This window comes from Symphodus melops (assembly GCF_947650265.1).
Source record: "Symphodus melops genome assembly, chromosome: 20".
Classification (NCBI taxonomy): Eukaryota; Metazoa; Chordata; class Actinopteri; order Labriformes; family Labridae; genus Symphodus; species Symphodus melops.
Window position 1 is genome coordinate 1,976,030 of NC_136710.1, and position 22,320 is coordinate 1,998,349.

At 42.5% G+C, this 22,320-nt stretch overlaps 3 protein-coding genes across 5 annotated transcripts in view; 2 read left to right on the plus strand and 1 right to left on the minus strand.

Moving 5' to 3' along the window:
• The first annotated feature begins 301 nt into the window (after window positions 1-301).
• On the plus strand, window positions 302-7,933 carry LOC306841713 (E3 ubiquitin-protein ligase TRIM39). The gene is made up of 16 exons (XM_079371667.1): window positions 302-438; window positions 1,791-1,932; window positions 2,225-2,444; window positions 2,786-2,967; window positions 3,094-3,198; window positions 3,365-3,460; window positions 4,044-4,277; window positions 4,364-4,511; window positions 4,844-4,891; window positions 5,074-5,100; window positions 5,269-5,333; window positions 5,461-5,571; window positions 5,684-5,802; window positions 6,630-6,726; window positions 6,905-7,332; window positions 7,394-7,933. Exons 2-15 carry the CDS (start codon window positions 1,792-1,794, stop codon window positions 7,055-7,057), a joined length of 1,746 nt encoding a protein of 581 aa, XP_079227793.1. The 5' UTR covers window positions 302-438; window position 1,791; the 3' UTR covers window positions 7,058-7,332; window positions 7,394-7,933.
• Window positions 7,934-9,153: 1,220 nt separating this feature from the next.
• cmasa (cytidine monophosphate N-acetylneuraminic acid synthetase a) overlaps window positions 9,154-22,320 on the minus strand; it is a 16,526-nt gene continuing 3,359 nt past the window's right edge. Inside the window, exons 1-9 of one of the 3 annotated variants that reach the window (XM_079371734.1) lie at window positions 16,224-16,241; window positions 14,970-15,260; window positions 13,709-13,851; window positions 13,355-13,510; window positions 12,820-12,956; window positions 12,064-12,158; window positions 11,656-11,827; window positions 11,403-11,568; window positions 9,154-10,856 (exon numbers count right to left, since the gene is read on the minus strand). In XM_079371734.1, the coding sequence (XP_079227860.1) occupies window positions 10,642-10,856; window positions 11,403-11,568; window positions 11,656-11,827; window positions 12,064-12,158; window positions 12,820-12,956; window positions 13,355-13,510; window positions 13,709-13,851; window positions 14,970-15,196 (1,311 nt within the window). In that variant the 5' untranslated portion in view covers window positions 15,197-15,260; window positions 16,224-16,241 and the 3' untranslated portion in view covers window positions 9,154-10,641. Of the gene's footprint in view, window positions 10,857-11,402; window positions 11,569-11,655; window positions 11,828-12,063; window positions 12,159-12,819; window positions 12,957-13,354; window positions 13,511-13,708; window positions 13,852-14,969; window positions 15,350-16,223; window positions 16,242-22,320 lie in introns of those variants that run through there. The other 2 variants (XM_079371735.1, XM_079371733.1) reach the window with 2 other exon arrangements.
• ovol1a (ovo-like zinc finger 1a) overlaps window positions 21,066-22,320 on the plus strand; it is a 7,852-nt gene continuing 6,597 nt past the window's right edge. Inside the window, exon 1 of the mRNA XM_079371736.1 lies at window positions 21,066-21,793. Coding sequence (XP_079227862.1) covers window positions 21,694-21,793 — 100 coding nt within the window. The 5' untranslated portion in view covers window positions 21,066-21,693. The remainder of the gene's footprint in view (window positions 21,794-22,320) is intronic.

Here is a 22,320-nt window from a genome sequence, read left to right on the forward strand (position 1 = left end):
TCATCAAATTCATTGGATTTTTTTTTTTTACATTTTTCTGAGTAAAAAATCTCTTTAAAAAAACTTTTTTTAAAACGACCAAGAAAATGTGACCTGTTTAAGGACAAGTTAGTGCAAAAATATGAAAGAAGGGTTAAAGGTCAAGACATCCATTTGACCTATTCTGACTTTCTGTGTTGTACTTGTCTGCATCATTTACTCAACTTAACCAGTCCTGCCACATTTACCTGCCAAAACAGAGTGACAGGTGAGTGGGCGGAGTCTAACCTCCCTTCTTCCCTGTGACGGAAAATCACAACCCTCACATACAGTCGTGCCATTTAACCAGGGGGGGTAGACACACTTCTTTAGTGACGACTCCTCAGCTCAAGACACGACTGAGACGGACCGCTGTGGAGATTTTAAACTTTTAAAAATCAGACTCACCGACAGAGAAAGGTAACGTCTCTGGATCACATATCCACTTTCTTTCTTTCTTTCTTTCTAAAGGTCAGATATCCTTGGGTTACTATGCTGTGTTCTGACACAGTATCAAAGGTTATGTCCGTACTGCATTAGATAGACGTTATCGATCCGTCACTTTAGCATCACTAAATTACAATCTTTACCAAACTGTAAACATTTTTCAGATCGGCATTTATTCACAGTAAATCCACGCATTCTTTTAAATGTCGCCTCCTGTGATTGGACGTCAGAATCAGTTCATATTGTAAGCTGTACAAAATGAGTTTGTCTCCATGTGATTAAAGAATTCTCTGGATGCTAGTTTGTACTGTTTCTGATGGTGCAGGCTTGAATCTTGCCCGACTTCATTCCTCAGCTCTTCGGGCAGTTCTAATCTGATTGATGGTGGCAGGGAGAGATTTGTGATCATTATATATGTGCAATGTTTTTTCTCATTGGTAACCCTTTTTTTTTTTTTTTTTGGGAAAATTGCACATAAATGAAGTCTTACTTACTTTTATAAAGGATTAAAGAAACAATCTTGTTTTTTTTAAATTACTGAGCACCTTTCAAAGCTGCTCTGCTATTTGATAGAAGATAAAATGAAGACTTTTGGGTTGAACGGTTGGTTTTCCTCCAATTATTTGTTTTGATTAATCAGCGAGTGTTGTACATAAAGTGAAATATTTGCATCAAACCATCAGGAATGATTTACATGTTGAAGTAATGGAGCTTTTTACTGTAATCGAGATTTTTAATGAAATGAAATAGACAAAGTGTTTCAACCTCGAACTTGATGTTCAAACATTTAAGTAGATTATCTGAATCTGAAACTGTACTCATGACAGCTCTACATCCGACCACACTAAGTGAATCAATGGACATGTATATTGTCATTGGTTAACCAACAGCCGAGCACATTTCCAAGTTATTTTTCCTAAGCATCCAAGGAGGTCCGACATTAGTTAGCCCAGGTTGATTGATAAAGATACAGAGCCTGTATGGGTAGAACATATCCCAGTTGGGATCCATTCCCATGTTTCTTCATATCTCTATGGTTTGCATGATTCAAGCCCATTTGTGCACATGTGGGCCCGAACCACTTGGGCCAAATCCATCTAACCAGGTCAGGTTGAATGTGTTGGCCGAGTGTTTGTTTGTGTATATTGTACATCCAGACACTGACAAACAGCAAGGATGAATACTGTCGCACATGAACACTTAGATTTATTATTGTGCTCACCTGAGAACTCTGAGGAGAAGCTAAAGGAGATACCCTGCTAGCTTAATAACCTCCACTGGTGTGTCTTGGTTCAACGGTGCATCAACGTTTTGCTTTTTCGCAGGATGTCCTTTCATGGCAGCTTCCTGTCCGATGAGCAGTTCCTGTGCTCCATCTGCCTCGATGTGTTCATCAATCCTTCATCCACACCGTGCGGCCACAGCTTCTGCATGGCATGCATCAGCAGATACTGGGATGGCTCTAAGGTGTGTAGGCTACATGAATAAATGTTTATTACATGAATGCGGGACTCAGGTATAACTTGGTTCATTCCTTCCCTTTTCCAATATGTCCTTAAATAGCCATTGCTTTTCTTTCCATCCACTTTATTTCTAGAGTCGAATTAGGAAATTCTACCTCGGAGACATTTGTCGGTGTCCCTGTTAGCTTCTATTGAGCCCAATCCATTTACTCAAATCTATGGATGACATTTTGTGACCAATTTTCTCTTTGTTTTTTTTATTTCTAAGTCTACCCCAACCATCCTTTCTCTTTCAGGTTTGCCAGTGTCCTCTGTGTAAGAGGACGTTCCAGAAGCGGCCTGACCTCCAGATCAACAGGACTCTGCGAGAGATCACCGAGCAGTTCAAATCCATGAAAGGAGAGGGAGGAACGGGAAGGGAGAAAATTCTACCGCAAAACATCTTTCAGGAATTAAAGAAGAGGCTGCCTCGACCGCTCCCAAAAGTGCCTGTGAGACGGACCAATGAGCCCACAGGTGGTTTGGAAGACTTCCCCCTTGACACCTCATGCTATCGCTAACATCTTTTGGCGCATCTGGAGCATCCTTCATATCATAAAGGACGCCCAATGTATCATGAGACTCCCTTGTGGACAAATTCAAACAAGCTTGTGGCTGATTTTAAATGTAGTTTATTGGTTTCAACTCAATCCGATAGCTATCAATAATAATGTAAAAAAAGGGGGAGGGAATATACGTAGATATCTGTAGCTCCACCCCTAGCTTGGCCCAAAAATAGATGCTAACGAGTTTTATTATATCTCAGTAAAAAAAAAAAAGGGATCTTCAGAGATGTCATTGTCTTTGATACTTTTCAGCTGACTCAACCTTGATGGCTACTTCAGTACCAAACCCCAGCCCACTTGCTACCATGGTCCCCCCGTCTGGACCCCCTCCCCCACCTCCACGTCGACCAAGTGGCCGGAGGAGGTTCACGGTGACCGGGGCTGCAAGCGATGAAAGTATTCCCATCTGTGAGATCCATCACAGAGGAATAATGGTACAACGCTTAAGAATGCTAAACCAATTTCTGTCATTGATTTTTGGTTTTTAAAAGTCCTTTGAGGTTTTGATTGGTTATGTAGCCTGTCATTATTACAAACACAGTCTCTCTCACTGATACCAGATCTACTGTAAGACTGACAGAGTGTGCATCTGTCCTGAGTGTGAGACCGAGGAGCATCCGGATCACGACACGGTGACTGTAGAAGACGAATGGTTGAAGAACAAGGTATGAAAACAGGACAGAAGAGAAAATAATCCTTAAAGTGAGTCATCAAGATTAGAGCAATAAATGTAAACGGAAGAATAATTCACTTCAAAATGTCAAAGCAAAATGTTCCTCATGTTTGGAAGTCCTAGCAGACACAGTGAGTTCATTCAGATGTTTTGTGTAGGCTCAGCTGAGTGTGTCGGAGCAGGAGATCCGGGATATGATCAGACAGAGAATCAGGAAGATCGAGGAGATCAAAACGTCGGTGGCTGAAGTGGAGGTAGGACAAACACACACACACACACTTTTTTTTTGCTAAAATGAGATCCGCCATTTTGTGATCAATCAACCAACTCTGATTGAAAAAAGCAGATGAAGATCAGCTTTTTATCTGCCAACAGTAGGTTTTATTTCCATTTTAAATTATATTTTAGAGGCTTGAAAAGATGTTCTAAATGATTTTATTCCATAATTAAGGATAATTATTTATTAGTTGTTTTACGTAACTTTCGGGTGTTTTATTGAGTTTAACGACGTTGGATCTGACGTTGGATACGTCGGGGTTTTTACTTTAAAGTGTTAAACAAACGTTTTGGTTTCATTATAATTTAAGCGTCTTGGTTGATTATTAAAATGGTTTCCTTACTTAAAACTGGCCTTTATGAACATTTTAAGCCTTACATTCAAAAGTTGTTTTGGATTCAATGACTGGGGCTCCAACCAAAATGTTATTGTGTTCACCCATTTCTATCCTGCATGTTCTCGTTTACAGCTAACCAATTTAGCTTTTTAATGTTCTGTTACTGGCTTCTTACACAATGAATGACATGAAATATATTTCACATATCACATAAATCCCACAGATGGCGGTGGAGCGAGACACGGCGGGCAGTGTCTGCCTTTTTTCTATGCTCGCATCCGCCATCCAGCGTTCCCAGGCAGAGCTGCTGGAGGTGATGGAGATGAGCCGGAGGGCCACTGAGCACCAGGCCGAGGTGATGATACGACAGCTGGAGCTGGAAGTGGAAGAACTACGACGGAGAGAAAACGCCGTGGCTGAGCTCGCCCAATTAGATGACGCCTTACAGGGTGTCAAGGTTTGTGCCAATCGAACGGTTTTCCAGGTTTTCCAATGTTGGGAAACATGACCACAGCTGAGGTCTTGATCATCCTTTCTTTCCAGGCGTACCCGGCCCTCTCGGATCCTCCACCTACCAAAGACTGGTCTGAGGTCTCAGTGAGCACTGACTTAGGAACAGGAACCATTTATAGATCTCTGGCAGCTCAGGTGGAGGTTTTCCATAAAGAACTGAAGAAGGCTGCAGAAACAGGTCAGTGAAATGTCAAACATCAGACTTGTTTCCAAAGACAAGGAACAACGAAGAGTTTTACTTAAAGCCCCGTTGAATCTGTGACGGTTGGCAAAAGTCGTCCACATCTCGAGCCAAAACTTTCATGAGTTATGGTTTTGAAAAAGACGAACAATAAAGACACGTCACTCGATCTGACAAAGTATTCAAGTACTGCCATCTAGTGGTGGATGACGGTAACTTGTAAGGTCCCTATTAACTTAACCAATGTGTTTTTTACCTAGAATTTCAATTTAATGACCCTTTTGTGTCTAAATAACTTTAAGTTCCTGATACTTTTTGTTTCTCTCCAGGTTTTCCAGCCTCAGTCCTGGAATGCGGTCCAGTTCGAACACAGCCCAGTGAGTTTTCATTCCCAACCAATCTAAACTATGTAGATCATGAAGGTCAACATTGAGCATGATCCAATAAATGATATCTGTAAATCGCCTTGAATTCATTGACTTATTGGCTCCATCCTGCTCAAAAGTGTACAAAAAGGTGAAAGACAAATCTTGGTTTTAACGACTCTGTTTTTCTGCAGGGGTAAAGAGGGTTCAGGAGTATGCAGGTATGTTACAGTCTCTAAGACCACATTAAATAACACTACAGACATCATTGCAAAATTAAAAAAATTGAGTTCCAAAAATAAAATGTGAATTTGAGATTTTAGTTGGTACATTTGGGAGAAATTGTGTCATTAACATTCCCCTATTTACCTCGGTCCGTTCGAACCCAGTGGACGTGACTCTGGACTGTAACACCGCCCATCCCAGACTGATTCTTTCAGGGGACATGAAAAGTGTGAGACACCGGTTCATATTTTATACAGTACAATTTTTTTTAACCACTCAGAGTGACATCCGAGTGTATTTTTAAAAAAAATATGAAATGTCAAAGGTTAAGTATTGTTGTCAAACTGTGTCTGCAGGTGAGGTGCGGAGATCGACCCCAGCAGCTTCCAGATAACCCGGAGAGGTTTGACAAAGTGGTCTGCGTCCTGGGGAAGGAGATGATCTCCTCTGGGAGACACTACTGGGAGGTCAGAGACTCTCCTTTATGACAGAGCGACGCAAAACAAGCACATGTTCATCATCCCCAAACGATTAGGCATCCCAATTTTAACTGCATAAAATCTGCTTCCTGTAAAACAGGTGGAGGTCGGCGGGAAGACGGAATGGGATCTGGGAGTGGCCAGACAATCGATCAACAGGAAGGGGAAGGTTGACATCACCCCAAGTAACGGATACTGGTTCCTCAGCCTGAGAGACAAGTTAGTCGAGTCATCACTTGACGAGAAATATTTACACATTCACGCCAAATGGCGAACCCCCGAAAAATGAACAAATGACATGGTAAACATCAAAGACAATAAATATTTGATTCGGGGGGTGGTGGAGACCAAAAACAGAGCTACTGTAAAGCATAGTGACTGGACTTCTGCTGCATTACGTGTACACGTCCACCTTTAAGAAAAAGCTAAAGACCCAGCTCTTTCATGAACACCTACGTCCTTAACCATATTTATGTTATGTAACATTATTACTTTTTAAACTGTTTGATCAGAAGTAAGCTGTTACTTAGCAACCACTTTTCCCTCTCATGAACGCCGCTTTTAAACCAGTGTGAGGGGGGGAACTTCCCTGCTCAGAAAGCTCGGAGAACGAACGTCATCAACCGTGACATCGTAATCCAAGATGGCCGCTTCCTGCTTCGATAGCGGTGAAAGATAGCTGTAGCAACAAACAGAGAGCTGAAGGGCGTTAAAGGCTTTTGTAACTATGTCATGGCGGATTTGTAAACAGGCAGATTCAGCGGTTTCGACACTATGTTCTTCTTCTCTTCACACTTGAAATTCTGACGCCCCCTAGTGGCCAAAAAGTCACGTGATACAGCTTTAAAATTGGCAGCTTCCTCCTGTCATCTGTTTCATTGTTGTAAATACGAGTTAAATGAATTTAAGGATTCTTAAATGTAACATACCGTCGACATTTACATGATATTACAGTTTTCAGTGTGTTACTAGGTTTGTTGTTTTTTTCGCTGCCCATTTTGATAATTAACCATGGCGTCTATTCCCCGGTCATCTGTCTCCTTCAGGAGTAAGTACGCCTGTCGCACTGAACCCTCCACAGACGTCCAAATGAACCTGCAACCACAGAAGATCGGGGTATTTGTGGACTACGAGAAAGGACGGGTGAGGTATAGGAACACCTCTTCTCCTGCCGCGTCTTGACTTCCTTAAATATCAGGACCGTCCCGTCTCTTCCGGCTCGTTTTTTCCCCCCGCCAAGATCGAACAATCCAATTAGATTTTTTTTGTGTACTTTTTCCCCCAAATAGCCAAACACTCATTTCCTTTTGTTTACCCGCAGGTGTCTTTCTACAACGTTGACTCCAAACTCCACATCTACACGTTCAACGACACATTCAGCGAAAGCATCTACCCGTTCTTCAGCCCCTGTACGAACAAATCTGGGAAGAACGAAGGGCCGCTGATTATCGTGCCGGTATCCCTCACAGAATGAGAGAGGTTTTTTGCCCGATACGATTACTGCATAAAAAGATGAAACACTCTTTTCTTTTGTTCTTAAATACTTGTGGTAGCTCTCTTAAGACTTTCTGTTGCCAGGTGTCGACTGTGAAGATTTTCTAAATACAACCAAAAACCCATCAGCGTGGTATTTCCAATGATTAGCCGGTCTTTTAATAAAATAATCATATTTTCTGAAGCATGTCGTCTGTATCATGGAGGTTTTATGGAAGTAGATGCTGCATTGGAGGCAGCGTCCAAAGCTGCTCAGTTGAGCTTGAAGCAAAAAAACGATCTCTTTTACACGACTTCTGTGCAGAGCTGATGGAAGTGAGTTTGAAGAGGTTGTAAAAAATCTTTTGTTCTTTTTTGGACAAAAAAAAACAACCTATGAGCCTTTAGGCCTATTTAGAATACGTTTATAATATATACATTTAAATATGTTTTAAAAAGATGAAGATTCACCACGTCATTGTTTTACACTCTTCAGTGAACACAGCCAGGGCCACACACACACACACACACACACACACACACACACACACACACACACCATCAGTTCTCAGAGGAATATCTGCACAATGACTTAAACTTCACAACAACACTTTAACAGTGCAACAGGTTTGATCAGCTGGCATCAACCTGAGTCACTGCACCTACAGTGACGTCACGCACGACTCTATCAGCTCCTAAATCCTTTCACGCACAGCGCAAAGAAATCATCCCAGACAATCTAAGCACATTATTGAACAGCTCTCCACGTTCATCACGCAAACAAACGCACAAAATCACACTTTTTTCTCCATCTCCAACCTTTTTACGCAAAGCACAAGGACACAATCCAAACCATTTACACGTTTTTAAACTGTTCTCCAAATCCATTACGCACAGAACACGATCACAGTAACACTCTGAATCCCCACCACCCTACATAAATACTACAGTGTGACATTAAACTGCATATATGAAAGTGCGCGGCGGCACCATGATCTTACTTTGAGCTGCAGACAGGATGTCCTGGTTACAGGTGTCCACATGTCCAGGTGCGCTCTGAGGTCGTGGAAATAAAGTCTCTAATGAGGGGACGAATGTCCAGAGAGTTCATGATGTCTGTGTTGGCATCCATTAATGGTTTGTCTTTTCTGGGTCATCATGGTGCTGCGTGTCTTTAAAAGACGTCAGGCTGAGACAGTGCGCTCAGGTGAGGACACAGAGACGGACAGGCACAGACGGAACTCAATCAGTGTTTCTGTCTCTGAAAACATGGCTCTTGTTTGTTACTGGAGCTTAGTCCAACATGATGCTACATCTTGGACTGTGACACTCGTAGACCGAGCATGGAGCGAGCAGGGAACCTTTTCACTTTACTCTACGTCTGCAACCACGAGCCGGCCTGACGTTGACCACGTGACTTCCGTGAACTTGTGTTGATTATGCCTAAAAAGAATTCAATCAAAATCAAGAAATACGTGTAATAGCCTACGCGTGTCAAAATCTTTTCTCATTCATAAAGGAATGGGAAAATTGAATTCATAAATTGTGCAAAAATATTTTTAATGTATATTTTTTAAATTAAAAAAAGCTCCTCCTCGCCACTAGGGGGTGCTGCAGTACCCCAGCACCATCCACTTCCTGCGGCCATGCTTCTGTGTACTTTTTGATGTACCAGATTCTCCCACTGGGCCCATAAAGCCGTTTTATGTTGAATTTTTAAAACTATTAGACCCTAATGGTTTTAAATACTGGGTAATTTAAAGATACGTGTTGGATCTGGGTCTGCCATGACAGAGCCACTTCGTCACTATCGTTGCCGTGGAAACGGTAAGGAAGCGCGAGCTGCTGCTGCGATAACGTCAGCTATACGTTGGTACATTATTATTGACATCAATAAACATTTCATCTTTTTCAAGTTGGTTTGAAAGTAAAGAGAGAAGAAATGTTTTAATTTTCTCTTCAATTAACGAAGAAAAAAATATGTTATTGCTTCATTATTTTCTCTTTATTCAAACAGTAGTCTGCAAAAATGCACTTTTCACCATCTTGTAAAATATTTTAGGATGTATATTAAAAACACAAGACTGTGACTTTACCTTCAAAAGCAATTATTATTTTATTCAAATAATAATATCCCACAGGTTAAACAAATAAAATTAAAAAATTAGAGGAGACAATAACAAATGACAAAACAAAACACCTGTAAGCAAAATGAGCATGATGGACAAAATAAATTACAGTACACAGAGAAACCATATTACCATACATAGTTATTATTTATCTTAATGAATGAGAGCACAAATGACAGTTCAGCACGAAATGAATCCACCTGATCCTTCGCCTGGAAACAGCTAATCAGAAAGTGAAATCTCCCTCCCAGCTACGGGAACAAACCCCCCAAAAACCTTTAAACACAGCTGTAAAGTTAAAGCAAAAGCTTCAGCTCCGTTTCCACCAAGCAATTCAATTCGGTTCGTCTTCGTACGGAACGCATTTTGTGGCGTTTCCATTGACCAAAGCCGAGAGAGACCGCCAAAGTACTGACCCGTACTGTCCTACTTTTTGCTAACCTTCTGTTCGTAGGACACGGTTAGCGATGGAAACGCAAACAGGACCAGACTTCGGACTGCTCGGTGGAAACAGGACTTTAGAGTCTCCGAAAAATATAACTATAAAATGTAAGGCTACTGCTAGCGTTAGCTCAATGAAGCAAATACATTAGAAAGGAAGAACTGATAAGTATTTCTTGGATTAGCGTAGCATTTAAGCTTGACAAGGCTAAACTAGCGATCTTAATATACTGCTAGCATGTTTCAAGGCACTACATTTACGCCTTTGTGACAGTGCGCCTTCAAAATAAACGTCACAAAGGCGTAAAGGGGGATACAAAGTAATCCCCAATCTGTGTCGGTACCAGAGTTTTACAGGGGTGAGCTGGGATCAGCTGAAACAGTGAGGGAGAACAGCACTGTGTGTGCGCATGTCTGACTGCGTGTATGTGGAGCTTGTGCTTTGCTCTCTCACTGTAACGCAGTACGACTTCAGCGACTGGGGTGTCAAAATTACAGCACCTTAAAAATCAGTCTAAATGTCTTAGTTGCAGGGCAATGGGCGAAGATGCGACATTTACAGGTGGAAGAGGTATTGAAAACTTGTCAGCACACATTTTGAACATTTCACAACTCCATTTAAAAAATGCATTTCTAAAACTACAAATGAAATAAGTTATGCATATTTTTAAAGATTTAACTTGTGCACTATTTGGTGTGATTTATATATATATAAAAAAAGGGGGGTTCACAGGTTCACGTTTATTAACTTCTCATTCCGGTTTTGGTTTCCACAGCTTGCTTAGATTTAGAAATATTTTGAGGTGAACAGGAAAACCTAAATCCTGTCAGACTTCATTGTAAACAACTACAATTATTTAAATCTGACATTTCTGCCTCTCAATTTTGACATGCATCTCACATATGATATGATTTTGGAGCTACTCTTGCACTATTTGATTATTTTATCAACGTTCTTTCATGCAGATTTCCTTCAAAAAAACAAACAAAAAAACAAAACAAAAATCTTTTAGAATTAGAAGTTCTTGCGGTCGATGCGGTCTTGAATCATCTGCGACTTGGCTTTTGCCTTCTGCAGGAGGATGTGTTCAGCAAACTCTCTCACAGCTCCTTTCCCCCCGAGGTTGCGGCAGGTGTACTTTGCGGCGTTTATGGCGACCACTGGAGCGTCGCTGGGTACTGCGCTCAAACCCGCCAGGTTCAGACAGTTCACATCAAGCTGATCGTTACCTGGGAGGAGAGAACAAGAGGGGAAAAGACGGAGAAAATGAGCCCGAGTGATCAATCAGCTGGCCGATATATCGGCCGATATTAGCGCATCAGGTGACTATTGTTGCTAATTTTATCACGCTAATATTACTCGATTTCTTAACCAGTCAAACAACATTTAATTTGACTTTCATTGCATTAAACGATTAGTTCTCTGTCACCAGCTGAGGGCGCTATATGAATTACAACAATCATCTAAATCTATCCATCGCGACAGAACGAACATAGACCGAAGAACGATATCGGCCGATTCATTGGTATCAGATTTTTTTCCCCCCGGTATCGTCACAAAATGTTCGTTATCGGTAGAAGGCCTAAAATATACAACCTGTCATTTTAATGACGAAAACATGTTCACAATCAGCTCAGGGAACAAAATGATGTTTTCGGAGAGCTTCAGTGGGTTTTGATTCCTGTTGTGATGCTAAGCTAAGCTAACTCGCTGGGATGTCCGGGAACTGACACAGACGTGTTAGAAGGTGTTTCACTTCACGTTTGTTTTTTTACCCATGAACGCAACGTCCTTCCAGTTCATCTTCCTCTGCTCCACCACCAGCTTCAGAGCATCCAGCGGCTCCTCCCCCACCTGCATCACCTTGCAGCCCGTCCTCTGAGTCAGTTTCTCAGCCAGGGACTGAGCCACGGGGTCCACGCTGGAGGTCAACAGCACCACCTGGTGGAGCAAAACCACAAGTTACAGCGTGTAGTCTCCTCGTGATTTAAACCAATTCACTTTCTTTTTTTTTTTTTGCGTCCGAACCTCAACGTCTTCTTTCTGCAGCATGCGGATGCCCATGGTGTCTTTGGTGTTGATGGACACCATCTCCTCTCCGGATAAGGACAGAAAGATCCGACCTTCTGTCAAACACCCGGACACGTTACAGAACATCAGGCGAACCATCTCTGGGGTGTCCCGGCCGAAGTAACCGTACCTGCGGAGGGAGCGGCATGAGTGACATTCTCCAGGAGGATGCTGTGAAGCAAATCAGCTGACTGACTAACACTGTGGCCTGCCTGAGCCCGACGCTCTTATGTCTCCAAATGTGGCAACACAGAGGTAGAGCCAGCTGTTTGTAAGTGTGATGACCACAGAGGAGGAGGAGGAGGAGGAGGAGGAGGAGGAGGAGGAGGAGGAGGAGAGAATAAGAAGAAAGAAAGAAAGAGTCACCTGAGGACTCTTTGTTCTGCTACAGGCCAGTCGATGTCCACGTCGATGTCCACGCTGTACTCCGGCAGCATCTCATAGTACGTCAGCTTACCGCCCTGGAGTGGGCGAGCGAGCAAGTGAGAGAGAAAGAGAGACATAACCACCACAGTTAAAGCAGACAAACATTGATAACAGCTGCAGTGAGGGCCATTGTTTTTGTTTTACTATTTTTACTGAGTTCTTTGTCTTCTGTAAAGAAATGTGAAATTAAAGAAATTATAAATACAACTCGAAGGCCATTCCTCGAGTGGATACACATTCGATCAGTCACATGGTTTTTTGTCATGTGAAGTACAAAGAGCTCACAGAGACCGCCCAGGAAGGGGGGGGGGATCACTTTTAAATCCTTCATTTTAATCCTGGAGCCGAGACAAAAAAAAAAAAAAACTGATGAGAAATTAGAGAGAAAAAAAGTTACAAAGACTGTGTTCACAGTTTCAGAGAGAGAGGGAACTACACATCCCACAATCCATTGTGAGTACCAGACTGGACCCCGGCGTTGAAAAGTGAAGCTAACGCAGTAGTGCAAAAAAAAAAAAAAAAAACTGTAGTTCCTCAAGTGTCCACTAGAGGCTGGCTGCAGGAACAGGAAGTCACATACACACCCATTCAAAAATTTTTACAGCAAACATGAAACATGTTCAGAGCGCGTTTAAAAAAAAAAAATTAGGATTAGAAAAAGATTAGAAATAAAGAGACACTCGGGGTTAATCGTACCTGCATGACTTTCTCCTTCACTATGATGTCCGTGGTGCAGAAGTAAAACGAGCCGTTCTCGCACAGCTCTCCGTCCCAGTCCTGACGCCGCGGCCGGTTTGTCGGGTCCAGATTGAACGGCACGGTCACGTCCTTGGCTACAAAGAGGAACAGTTAGCATTTCACTCACTGTGCGTTTGATGCTAAACGCTAACAGCAGTTACACGCCATCAGCTCCTCCTGCTGGACGTTCCCCGGGCGTTCAGACAAAACAAAGCCGTTTCCAAAACATCTACGTGTACGATAACTTCATTTGGCCTTCGTTGTATCTCTTGGCGCCGACACAGACGCTCCAATGTCACGCACGTTCACAAGATGGGGCCTATCAGGGTGGTATGTGGTCGAGTGACTTTAACTAATCTGAGCATAACCGCCCAGCCACCGACCCCTCGGGCTACGAGCCGTGATTAAAGGAGAGGCGGCTGTCAAAAAAAAAAAAATAAAAAAATCCCAAATTGCAGATATGAGGCGAGGGAGACGAGCTGTCTGAACTTACATCCGGCCTTGACCTCCTTCCAGCGGAATTGGTGCTTCCTGACCACGGCGAAGACCGAGTCGTAGCCCTGCACCATGATCATCTCTAACGCCTTCTTCAGGTGGAACGGATGGAGGCAGGGCGACGTGGCCTGAATGTGACCGATGACGTCGACCTCTGCAGAGAGAGAGAGAGAGAGAAAAAAAAAAAAAAAAAAAAAGAACAGAGTGAGGTTTGAAAAACGTCAGCAGCGTCTTTTACGGCTTGAGCAAACAGACTAAAGCTGCGACGGCATCCTGGTTGATGACAAGCTCCTGTTCACGCTCCGCTCAGGTGTGTGTGTGTGTGTGTGTGTGTGTGTGTGTGTGTGTGTACCTGGGTTGAGTCTGATAAACTCTTGGATGGTTTCCAGGGATGTCGAGGAGTCTCTGGAGACCTCGGTGCTCCTGCGATGCACCTTGGCCCCCCACGCTACAGCCACCCGCTCGATTTCGTCGTGGTCCGTCGACACCCAAACACTAAGACAACAGAGGCCATTGTTGTTACAATAACATCATTCAAAATGTCCTTTATTATACTTCACACCTTAATGTACAGGACGAATTCATCAAGAAAATAAACTGACTTAAATTTGTAATTATAAAGAAAAAGCATTTTCACCTCCAAATTTAGAAACTCGTCTAACAAGAGGCACGATACTGCAAGTATTATAAAAATGTCATTGTGCTCATACGCTATAGGGTTACTCATTTAACGTCACTATGGCAACACATGGAGGCCGTCCTCTTTGTGCTTTATGAAAGAAGTTTTTACGTTGGATATTTGACAGACGGTCGCTCCGCTTCGAACATCCAACATAAAAGTGAGTTCAGCGCGGGAAGTTTTCCTCCAATGAAATCAGCTACTATGTCTAATACTCCCGCCCACTTTTGTTTAGCGCCAATACATCAACTCTGATTGGATCAGGACATATCAGATATATATAAAAAAAGGAAAGTCAAATTAAAAATTGGAGCAAAAATCTTCTTAAAGTTTATAAAATGAATTACTTGGAAAGAAAAAAAAGAGCCTATAATTCTATTCATTGTACATTAATACATTGTATTAATATCTGCTTATCAATGATATAATAATGAGGGGGGGGGGGTCCTTGGAAAGATTTCTCACCTGAAAGGCTTTTAGTAAAGCAAATATCATGTCGCGCTCAGAACTTCACAAAAAAAGCTAAAAAAAAAATAAAAAAACCTGGATTCTTAAAGAGTGGAGGGACAAATATGCATCAACTGTTTAAGTGCAGCCTGCAGGGAGCAGGAAGACATTTTCCCCTTTTCATGAGTGGAAACAAAAAGAGGAGAAATAAAACCCACAAAACTAAACTTACTCCAGTTTCTACGCCTGGAGCTCACAGCTTTTGTCCCCAAGTTTAAATAACAACAAAAAAGGGTCATGTTTCACACTCATGTGGTGACGTCATCCTCTGTGCATACTTCAAATCTGACTTGTGGATTTAATATATATATATATACACATGTATATAATCCTGTATGCACGTTTATAAATCAAGATATGCAACAAGGAAATGAAAGTGTGGGTCAGTTTTGGAGGGCTCTGACTTCCTCCAGGTGTTTTCATGTACCTGTCAAACACATCCGAGTCCACAGCAGCTCTGATCACCCAGCCAATGAGAGGGACCCCCGCTAACATTTTGATGTTCTTCAGAGGGATCCCTTTGCTCCCTCCTCTCGCCAGGATCAGCGCGGCGACGTGCTTCTTCTTCCCCGGCCAGGGCTGCTTGCGCGCGGGCAGCGCTCCGTCCTCGTGCCCGTCGGTGTCCCCGCCGAGGTTTCTCTTCCGGGAAGACATGTCCACAGGTGAAGGTGGGATAAGACAGGTGAGTCTGAGGAGGGGTTACAGTGCAGCCACGTCTCTGTGCAGACACAAATGAAGCTTGTCAATGAAGTGACACATACGAGAAGCCCTTTCTTCTTCTGCTCTTTAATTTCATGTTGCTTGCTCCTCAACGGAGCTCACCATCGCCCCCCCTCCCTGTGGAGGACTAACGAACTGCAACGCATTCAATTAATACACCTTACGTTTTACTTTTAAATCAGTACGTTTATGAAATATTAACAAATAGTCAAATAGATATATCATAAAGTTTATTTGTTCTTAATTACGTTTTAAAAGTCCCTCCTTTTTATTTTCATTTCACTTTGCTTGGATTTCATTAAACAAAATTGCTTAAATATTTATGATTGTTTTTTTTTTCATTGTTAAATATTTTTCTGCAGACTAGAAGCCGCATACCACAAAACAAGGACACACAATAATGGATGTGAGCATCTCGACAGTCAGAATCAAAAGAAGTACATTTACGCACACGAGGGATTTGACTCTCTGTTTTGGTTAAAAAAAAAATAGAATAATTATTAATTTGTATTTTTTTTTGTTTTTTTGGGGGGGTAGGGGCAGAGAACGACGTGCAGGAAAGGAACCACGACAGATTCAAACCCAGGCCCATGTCTGTATCCTGTACATAGGGCGTGCAAACTTCCCGCTACGCCACATGTGTCAGCGTCTTTTAATGACTCGGTCGGCTGTGAAATTGAATTACCCTTCTTGGGGTTGACAAAGTTAAATCTGAATCTCGGTGGCCTGAAATGTGACCACAAAAAGCAATGCTATCTTTTCAAACTCATTTACGCTTGGTGTGAAAATGGGCACCGTGTCTAGGAGACGCTATGTCAACATTTTGTTACAGCTGGTTCCTGATGCTCCAGTGTTGATCTAATAAGTTATTTAAAGGGCACACCCGTAGTTGTAAATGTCAAAGGGTGTCGACCTCGCTGTTACAAACTTGGTCTGCCTGTTGAAACTTTGATCCCAGTACCTGACTGACAGGCTCTGCTTCTGTGACGTCGTCCCCATTCGTCCCCCGTCGTCCATACGTACCAGACTGAACTGGCACATCCTGCAATATCACATAATAGTTTTGTGTATAAACAACCGCACAGCACAGGTATGCGACCCAACAAGTGCTCCCGCCCCTTGCTGAGAAAACAAAGCTTGTAAAAATTTGCAGACTGGACTTTCAGCATGATGCAGATATGGGTTAGCGTTAAAGAGAAAGGCAATTAAAATACTGAAGAAAAAAAAACAGTGGTGAGTAAGATAGATAGATAGATACTTTATTGATCCCCGAGGGAAATTCAAGTCACGGAAAAATTAAACATGCAGTCTGAAATCTGAAGACAAAACTCATCCTGCCTCCTCGAACTGTCGAAGGTGAGAGTCACATGAAGCTATGAAGAGGCTCATCTGATGCCAACACAGTGGCAAGAATCCACAATGTCCTCATCCAAATCGTGTCCTACTGTAAAGTCATGGATCGTATTGTAATCTATCCTGTCGAATCACATCACATCGTAGCCTATCATAGTTCATCCAGTCAGGTACAAAAGCATCGTAACGTAACATGTAGTAACGTAGCATATCTTGTCTTGTGTCGTATCGTCACAGGATGATAAGTATCGTAACGTAATGTAACGTAACTTATCGTAATATAGCGCAACCTATCGTAACGTAACGTGTAGTAACGTCACACATTTAATGTATCGTAACATAACGCATTTAATATAACGTAACTTATCGTAATATAACGTAACCTATTGTAACGTAACTTATCGTAACGTAACCTATCGCAACGTAACTTATCGTAACGTCACATATTTAATGTATCGTAACATAACGCATTTAATATAACGTAACTTATCGTAATATAACGTAACCTATTGTAATGTAACTTATCGTAACGTAACCTATCGCAACGTAACTTATCGTAACGTCACATACTTAATGTATCGTAACATAACGCATTTAATGTACCGTAACTTATCGTAATATAACGTAACCTATTGTAACGTAACTTATCGTAACGTAACTTATCGTAACGTAACCTATTGTAACGTAACCTATCGTAACGTCACATATTTAATGTATCGTAACATAACGCATTTAATGTATCGTAACATAACGCATTTAATGTACCGTAACTTATCGTAATATAACGTAACCTATTGTAACGTAGCTTATCGTAACGTAACTTATCGTAACGTAACCTATTGTAATGTAACTTATCGTAACGTAACCTATCGTAACGTAACCTATCGTAACGTCACATATTTAACGTAACGTATCGTAACTTATTACATATAACGTATCGTAACGCATCGTAGCGCCACGCACTGTAACGTATCTTATTGTAACATGTTGCGTCTTTTCGTGTTGCATCAACCCAACCTGATAAGTACGGTACCAAATCGTAACGTGTCGTCGTATCGACACAGCATGTTAGGTGTCGTATGATGTTGGATGGAAACTTAAGTCATATCTTTGTCTCTTTATAACACGATATCATTACATCGTATAACTGCGTGTTGTAAAAAGTAAAGTCTGTAGTTAAATCCCTTTTGACTGACTCCAAACGTAAACATCATTTTTAAATCGTATCTTGTGAATTTTCATGGCAGAACTTTGACGACCTCACGGTTTCCTATCGGCCACTTGATTGGTTTTTGTTCGTCATACAGAGACATCAGTTTTCTGCTTGTTTCTGAAACAGCTTAAAAAAAAAAAAAAAAAACCCTCCTCACAGAGAGTCAATGACGGTTAGAAAAGAAAAGAGGGATGGAAGAGAAAGACAAGAACAGAAGGAGGAGGCTAGCTCATCTGCTCAAACTCCTCCGACAGCCCAGGCGGCATACCGCTCATTCATCCGTCCTGCACCACTCCTTCCTTCACGGCTCCTTTGAATCCACGCCCTGCGTTCACGCCAACTGCTGCGTGTGATCTAAATGTGTCTATTATTTGATTTAACCAGGTAACCCATTGAGATCAAGATCTATTTCACACCTGCTCAAGAGGGCAGCAGCAGCTCACATCTAATAAACAGGTCATGATTAAAAAACAGTTTACAGACAAGAAGTGAAGAGAAAACAACGTTTGCAATGAACAGATAAAGTGCAGAGTCGTGACGACAGATTACAATTCAGACACACACACACCGTCCGATTGTCTGCCGTTTTTTTTTTGTCCTTTAAGACAAAAAAGGCTTCACGTGAAATGGCGTCGGCGAATTTTCAAGTCATTCTGGAGAAAAGGAGGAACAGACACAAGGCGTGTTGGCTTCTGGTTCTTTGAAGGTCTGAACATTAAACCAAACCAAGAAGAGCTTTATAAACAAGATTCAGCCAGTGTAAATACCTGCGCACCTTTAAGGACGGCCAATCAGATTTCATGTACAGGTCAGAGTGATGATCAAGGCGTCTGCAACTGGTGACAAACCTATTCTGGATTCAGGAGTTAGTTTATCTGCACATGCAAATGAGCAGGACAACACTTTATCTGCAGGTGATGTGCTCGACGAGGGGCAGCAAGCCGTTCAGACTAAAGAGAATAAATATAATATGTGTTTGCACCGGGAGGAGCACTGTTATGCTATCATATGGCTCTGTAGGGTGTTACTGTACATATATATATAGATATTTATTACTGTTTATTATTGCACAGGCACACTGGGATTGTTGTGCATTTCTCCCAGAGTCAGCTCTACAAACAAGTTAGCATATAAAGAAAAAAAATGGAATAGCAGAATAAACATGAGAGTAGAAAAAATAAACAAGAAAAAAACATGAAACTGTACAGAAACGACTCTGAAAGTTTTCTTCTCCTGCGAATTCTGAACATGTCTGACGTTTGTTTTCAAACCTGAGATTAGTGCACACATATTTCCACATTATGTAATTGCACTGTTTGTGTGTGTGTGTGTGTGTGTGTGTGTGGTTAATGTGAGTGTTTGAGGCGTGCGGTGAACGGTGCCGTCCTGTGAAACAAGTCAGACGGTTTCACTCGGAGTCGTCTGTTGTCTCGTTCTGGTCCAGTCAGGTGATTTCGCTCCCTTTGTGCTGCCGTATCCTGTCACATCTTTACGTGTCGTGTCACGTCGCTTGCTGCTGTATTCTATCGCGTTGTGTCGAATCGTAAAACGATATAACGGAGATAAATCCCCTCATCACTTCGTATAGAAGACATTTACTGTTATTCGCCCTGCAGTTAAGAGGTGTCCATATAATCATCGGTACTTTCAACCCGATTAGAAAAGTCAACAACAACAACAACAACAACAACAACAACAACAATCAAACGGGTAGCTTCTGTATCGCACCTCAACCGTCAAACACCAATGTGGAGATGAGCGACGAGATGTGAGTGAACAAGAGAAGAGCTGTGTGTGTGTGTGTGTGTGTGTGTGTGTGTGTGTGTGCCAGGCTGATCACAAAGACGAGGGAACAGAGGGAGAAGCAGGAGGAGGGGTTGTAAACACACGGCAGGGTGGGAAAGGTGGAGCCGATAACGACCTGTGAATGAGTCATTTACTCACCTACAGGCTCATATTTGTCTTTTTGGCTGCGATGTTAAGCCAAATGAACGACTGTGATACCGCGTTTAACGGCGCAGTCACCGTCACACATCACTCAGTACAAGGTTGACACGCTAACACGTGTTATAATAAGTCAGCCTGCTGGTCATTGTGTTGATTAAAGCTCCTGGTTTTTTGTTTTTTTTAACTGGTTATGAAATGAAATGAGATTATTTTGCCTTTTTATGACCTATAAAATCAATCCAGAGCATCAGAAACTAAACGGCCGCTTCTTTACAGTTCTAGCGAATGCCGGTAGCGGCTGCAGCGGGGTCGGTAGCGGCTGCAGCGGGGCCGGTAGCGGCTGCAGCGGGGTCGGTGTCAGCACGCCGCAGAGATAAATATTCACACTGAATGATTTAGCATTTGAACGTTAGAAGAACGCAAACAAATACTGCCGAGACGATAATAAAAAAGGAAATTAGATGTACCGCTTTGTCCACAGGGGGGCGCCAAAATAGACAGCCGAGCGTTCCACAGAGCTTAAGGTAACGTACTCCAGGCCGTGTTTACACGCCATCATGTCAGCCGAAAGCCATAACCGTGTGCGGTTACCTCTCTGATGAAAAAAATCAAGCTAATCGTGCATTTTTTAAATTGTGTTCGTCGGTTTGTTTCAACGATTCAGTTGGCGTACGCTGTTCCTCAGAGGAAAAGTGTAACAAACGAACGGCTTTAAGTCTGATCGGACGTAAACAGGAAGTCACCAGAGAGCCAAAGCACAACATGGACGGCTTCATAAGAGCATCCAAAACCATCCTGAACGCCGCCATCTTCTCCAAACACCAAACAAACGAAACTCCGGGACTTCAGGAAGTACGAAGCCTTTGCACGTCTGTAGACGTACAAATCCAAAGGCTTTAAGATGTAGCACTGAAAACCAGAGGGACGGGAAAGGCCTCCTAAACATTTTACCACAACAGGGTTAAAGAACAGACGAGGTGGAGAGTCTAAAAATATCGGCTGTCAATCATCCAGATTAATAAAATGAAATCCTGCTCTGGAGGTTATTTGTTGGGTGGAGTGAAAAATAAAATAATTAACACACCCTTTTGGCAGTTTGACCGTTCTGTTCGTGCAGTTTCAGGAGGAGGTGAGGGTGTGTGTTGATTGTTTATGTGTGTGACCTATAGCGTAGGTCTTTGTTGTGTACCTGCAGCCCTCACTCACTTTCGATCCCCCCCCCCCCACCTCCAAAAAAATATATAAAGTTTCTTCTTCTTGTCATTTGCCCACACCTTAAAGCGGAATGGAGAAGAGGAGGAGAAAGAGAGGGCGAGAGAGAGGAGGGGTAAACCGGTTCAGCAGGTATACTGAGGCCTAACCCAGGCAGCCTCCAGCTTGTTGTCACCGTTATTTCTGACGCGCATGCGCGGTGGCGCCTGTTTCCTGCTTTTCAAATGAGTACCTGTGCTGCTGTTTGACCCACCTCTGTCGACTCTGTTCCTGAGTGTGTGTGTGTGTGTGTGTGTGTGATCAGGATACAATCTGCTGTGTGTTTTTTTTTACCCCTGTCTCCCACCCACGCGCACACACTCCCGTTATTTCAGAGCGCTGTGGGTGTTATTCGCCTTTACCTGTCCGGGTTGAACACCTGAGCGGACTCACCTGTCCCGACGCCGGAAGACTTTTCACCTCTTTCTCCTCCAGAACCGCAAAACACAATCAGGCCAACGACCACCGGGAATAAAGGAGACTGAAGCGGGACGAAACGAGAAGAAAGGTGCAAGGAGGAGGAAGAAGAAGAAGGGATCGACACCTTCCATTTTTTTCTGCCATATTTGGAGTTTCCTGCTTTTGTAACTTAATTTTTCCCCACTTGAACAGCGGTGGGGAAAAACAGCTTTGTTACAGAATTAAAAAGACTTGGTTTTAGTGAAACATGCCGAGGGCGTTTCTGGTGAAGAAGGCGAATGTTTCGCCGGGAAAACGGAACTGGAGCGAGCTCCCAGATCATGAACGAGGCGACGTCTACATCCCAGGTGAGTCCACTGCTGCTGTAATCAACTAGTTTTGTCGTAAAAAAAAAAAAAAAAAAGAAGGAAAATCCACCCCTGTGTTGTTTGTGATGAGTGTAGACGCGGGTTTTTGGACACTTTTACGCACGGATGTTTTTTGTGTTGGTTTGGTTACATGTGGTGTTTGATGATGCAGCAGGATTGTCAATGTGGCGGATGGGGAAAGGGGTCGGGGTTTTTTTGGGGGGGGATTGTAACGGGGCAGCTGCAGCCACCGAATAACGGGAAACACAACGAGTCGTGAAGAGAGAAAATAGTTCCCAAACGTGTTGGCACAAGCTGCGTATTTATCCCCTTTTCTCTGTTTTGACAGAATTTTATTGTTTTGTTTTCACCTAAAAAAAAAAAAAAAAACTTTTTCACGCCTTTGAACAACTTAAATATAAACCCATATAAGAAAAGATCTTTAAAGCTGCATTAAGAGATAAAATAACACATGAGCACTTTTTGTCTCCGTATCTTCCTGATATTTGCCAGCTCATTGCGCGTGC

Excerpts from the sequence above, each read along its gene's own strand:
- LOC306841713 (XM_079371667.1), top strand. The coding sequence starts at position 1,792 with ATGTCCTTTCATGGCAGCTTCCTGTCCGATGAGCAGTTCCTGTGCTCC. Across the intron at positions 5,101-5,268 it reads GAGGGTTCAGGAGTATGCAG|TGGACGTGACTCTGGACTGT; the intron begins GTATGTTACAGT and ends GTTCGAACCCAG. Across the intron at positions 5,803-6,629 it reads TTCCTCAGCCTGAGAGACAA|GAGTAAGTACGCCTGTCGCA; the intron begins GTTAGTCGAGTC and ends TGTCTCCTTCAG.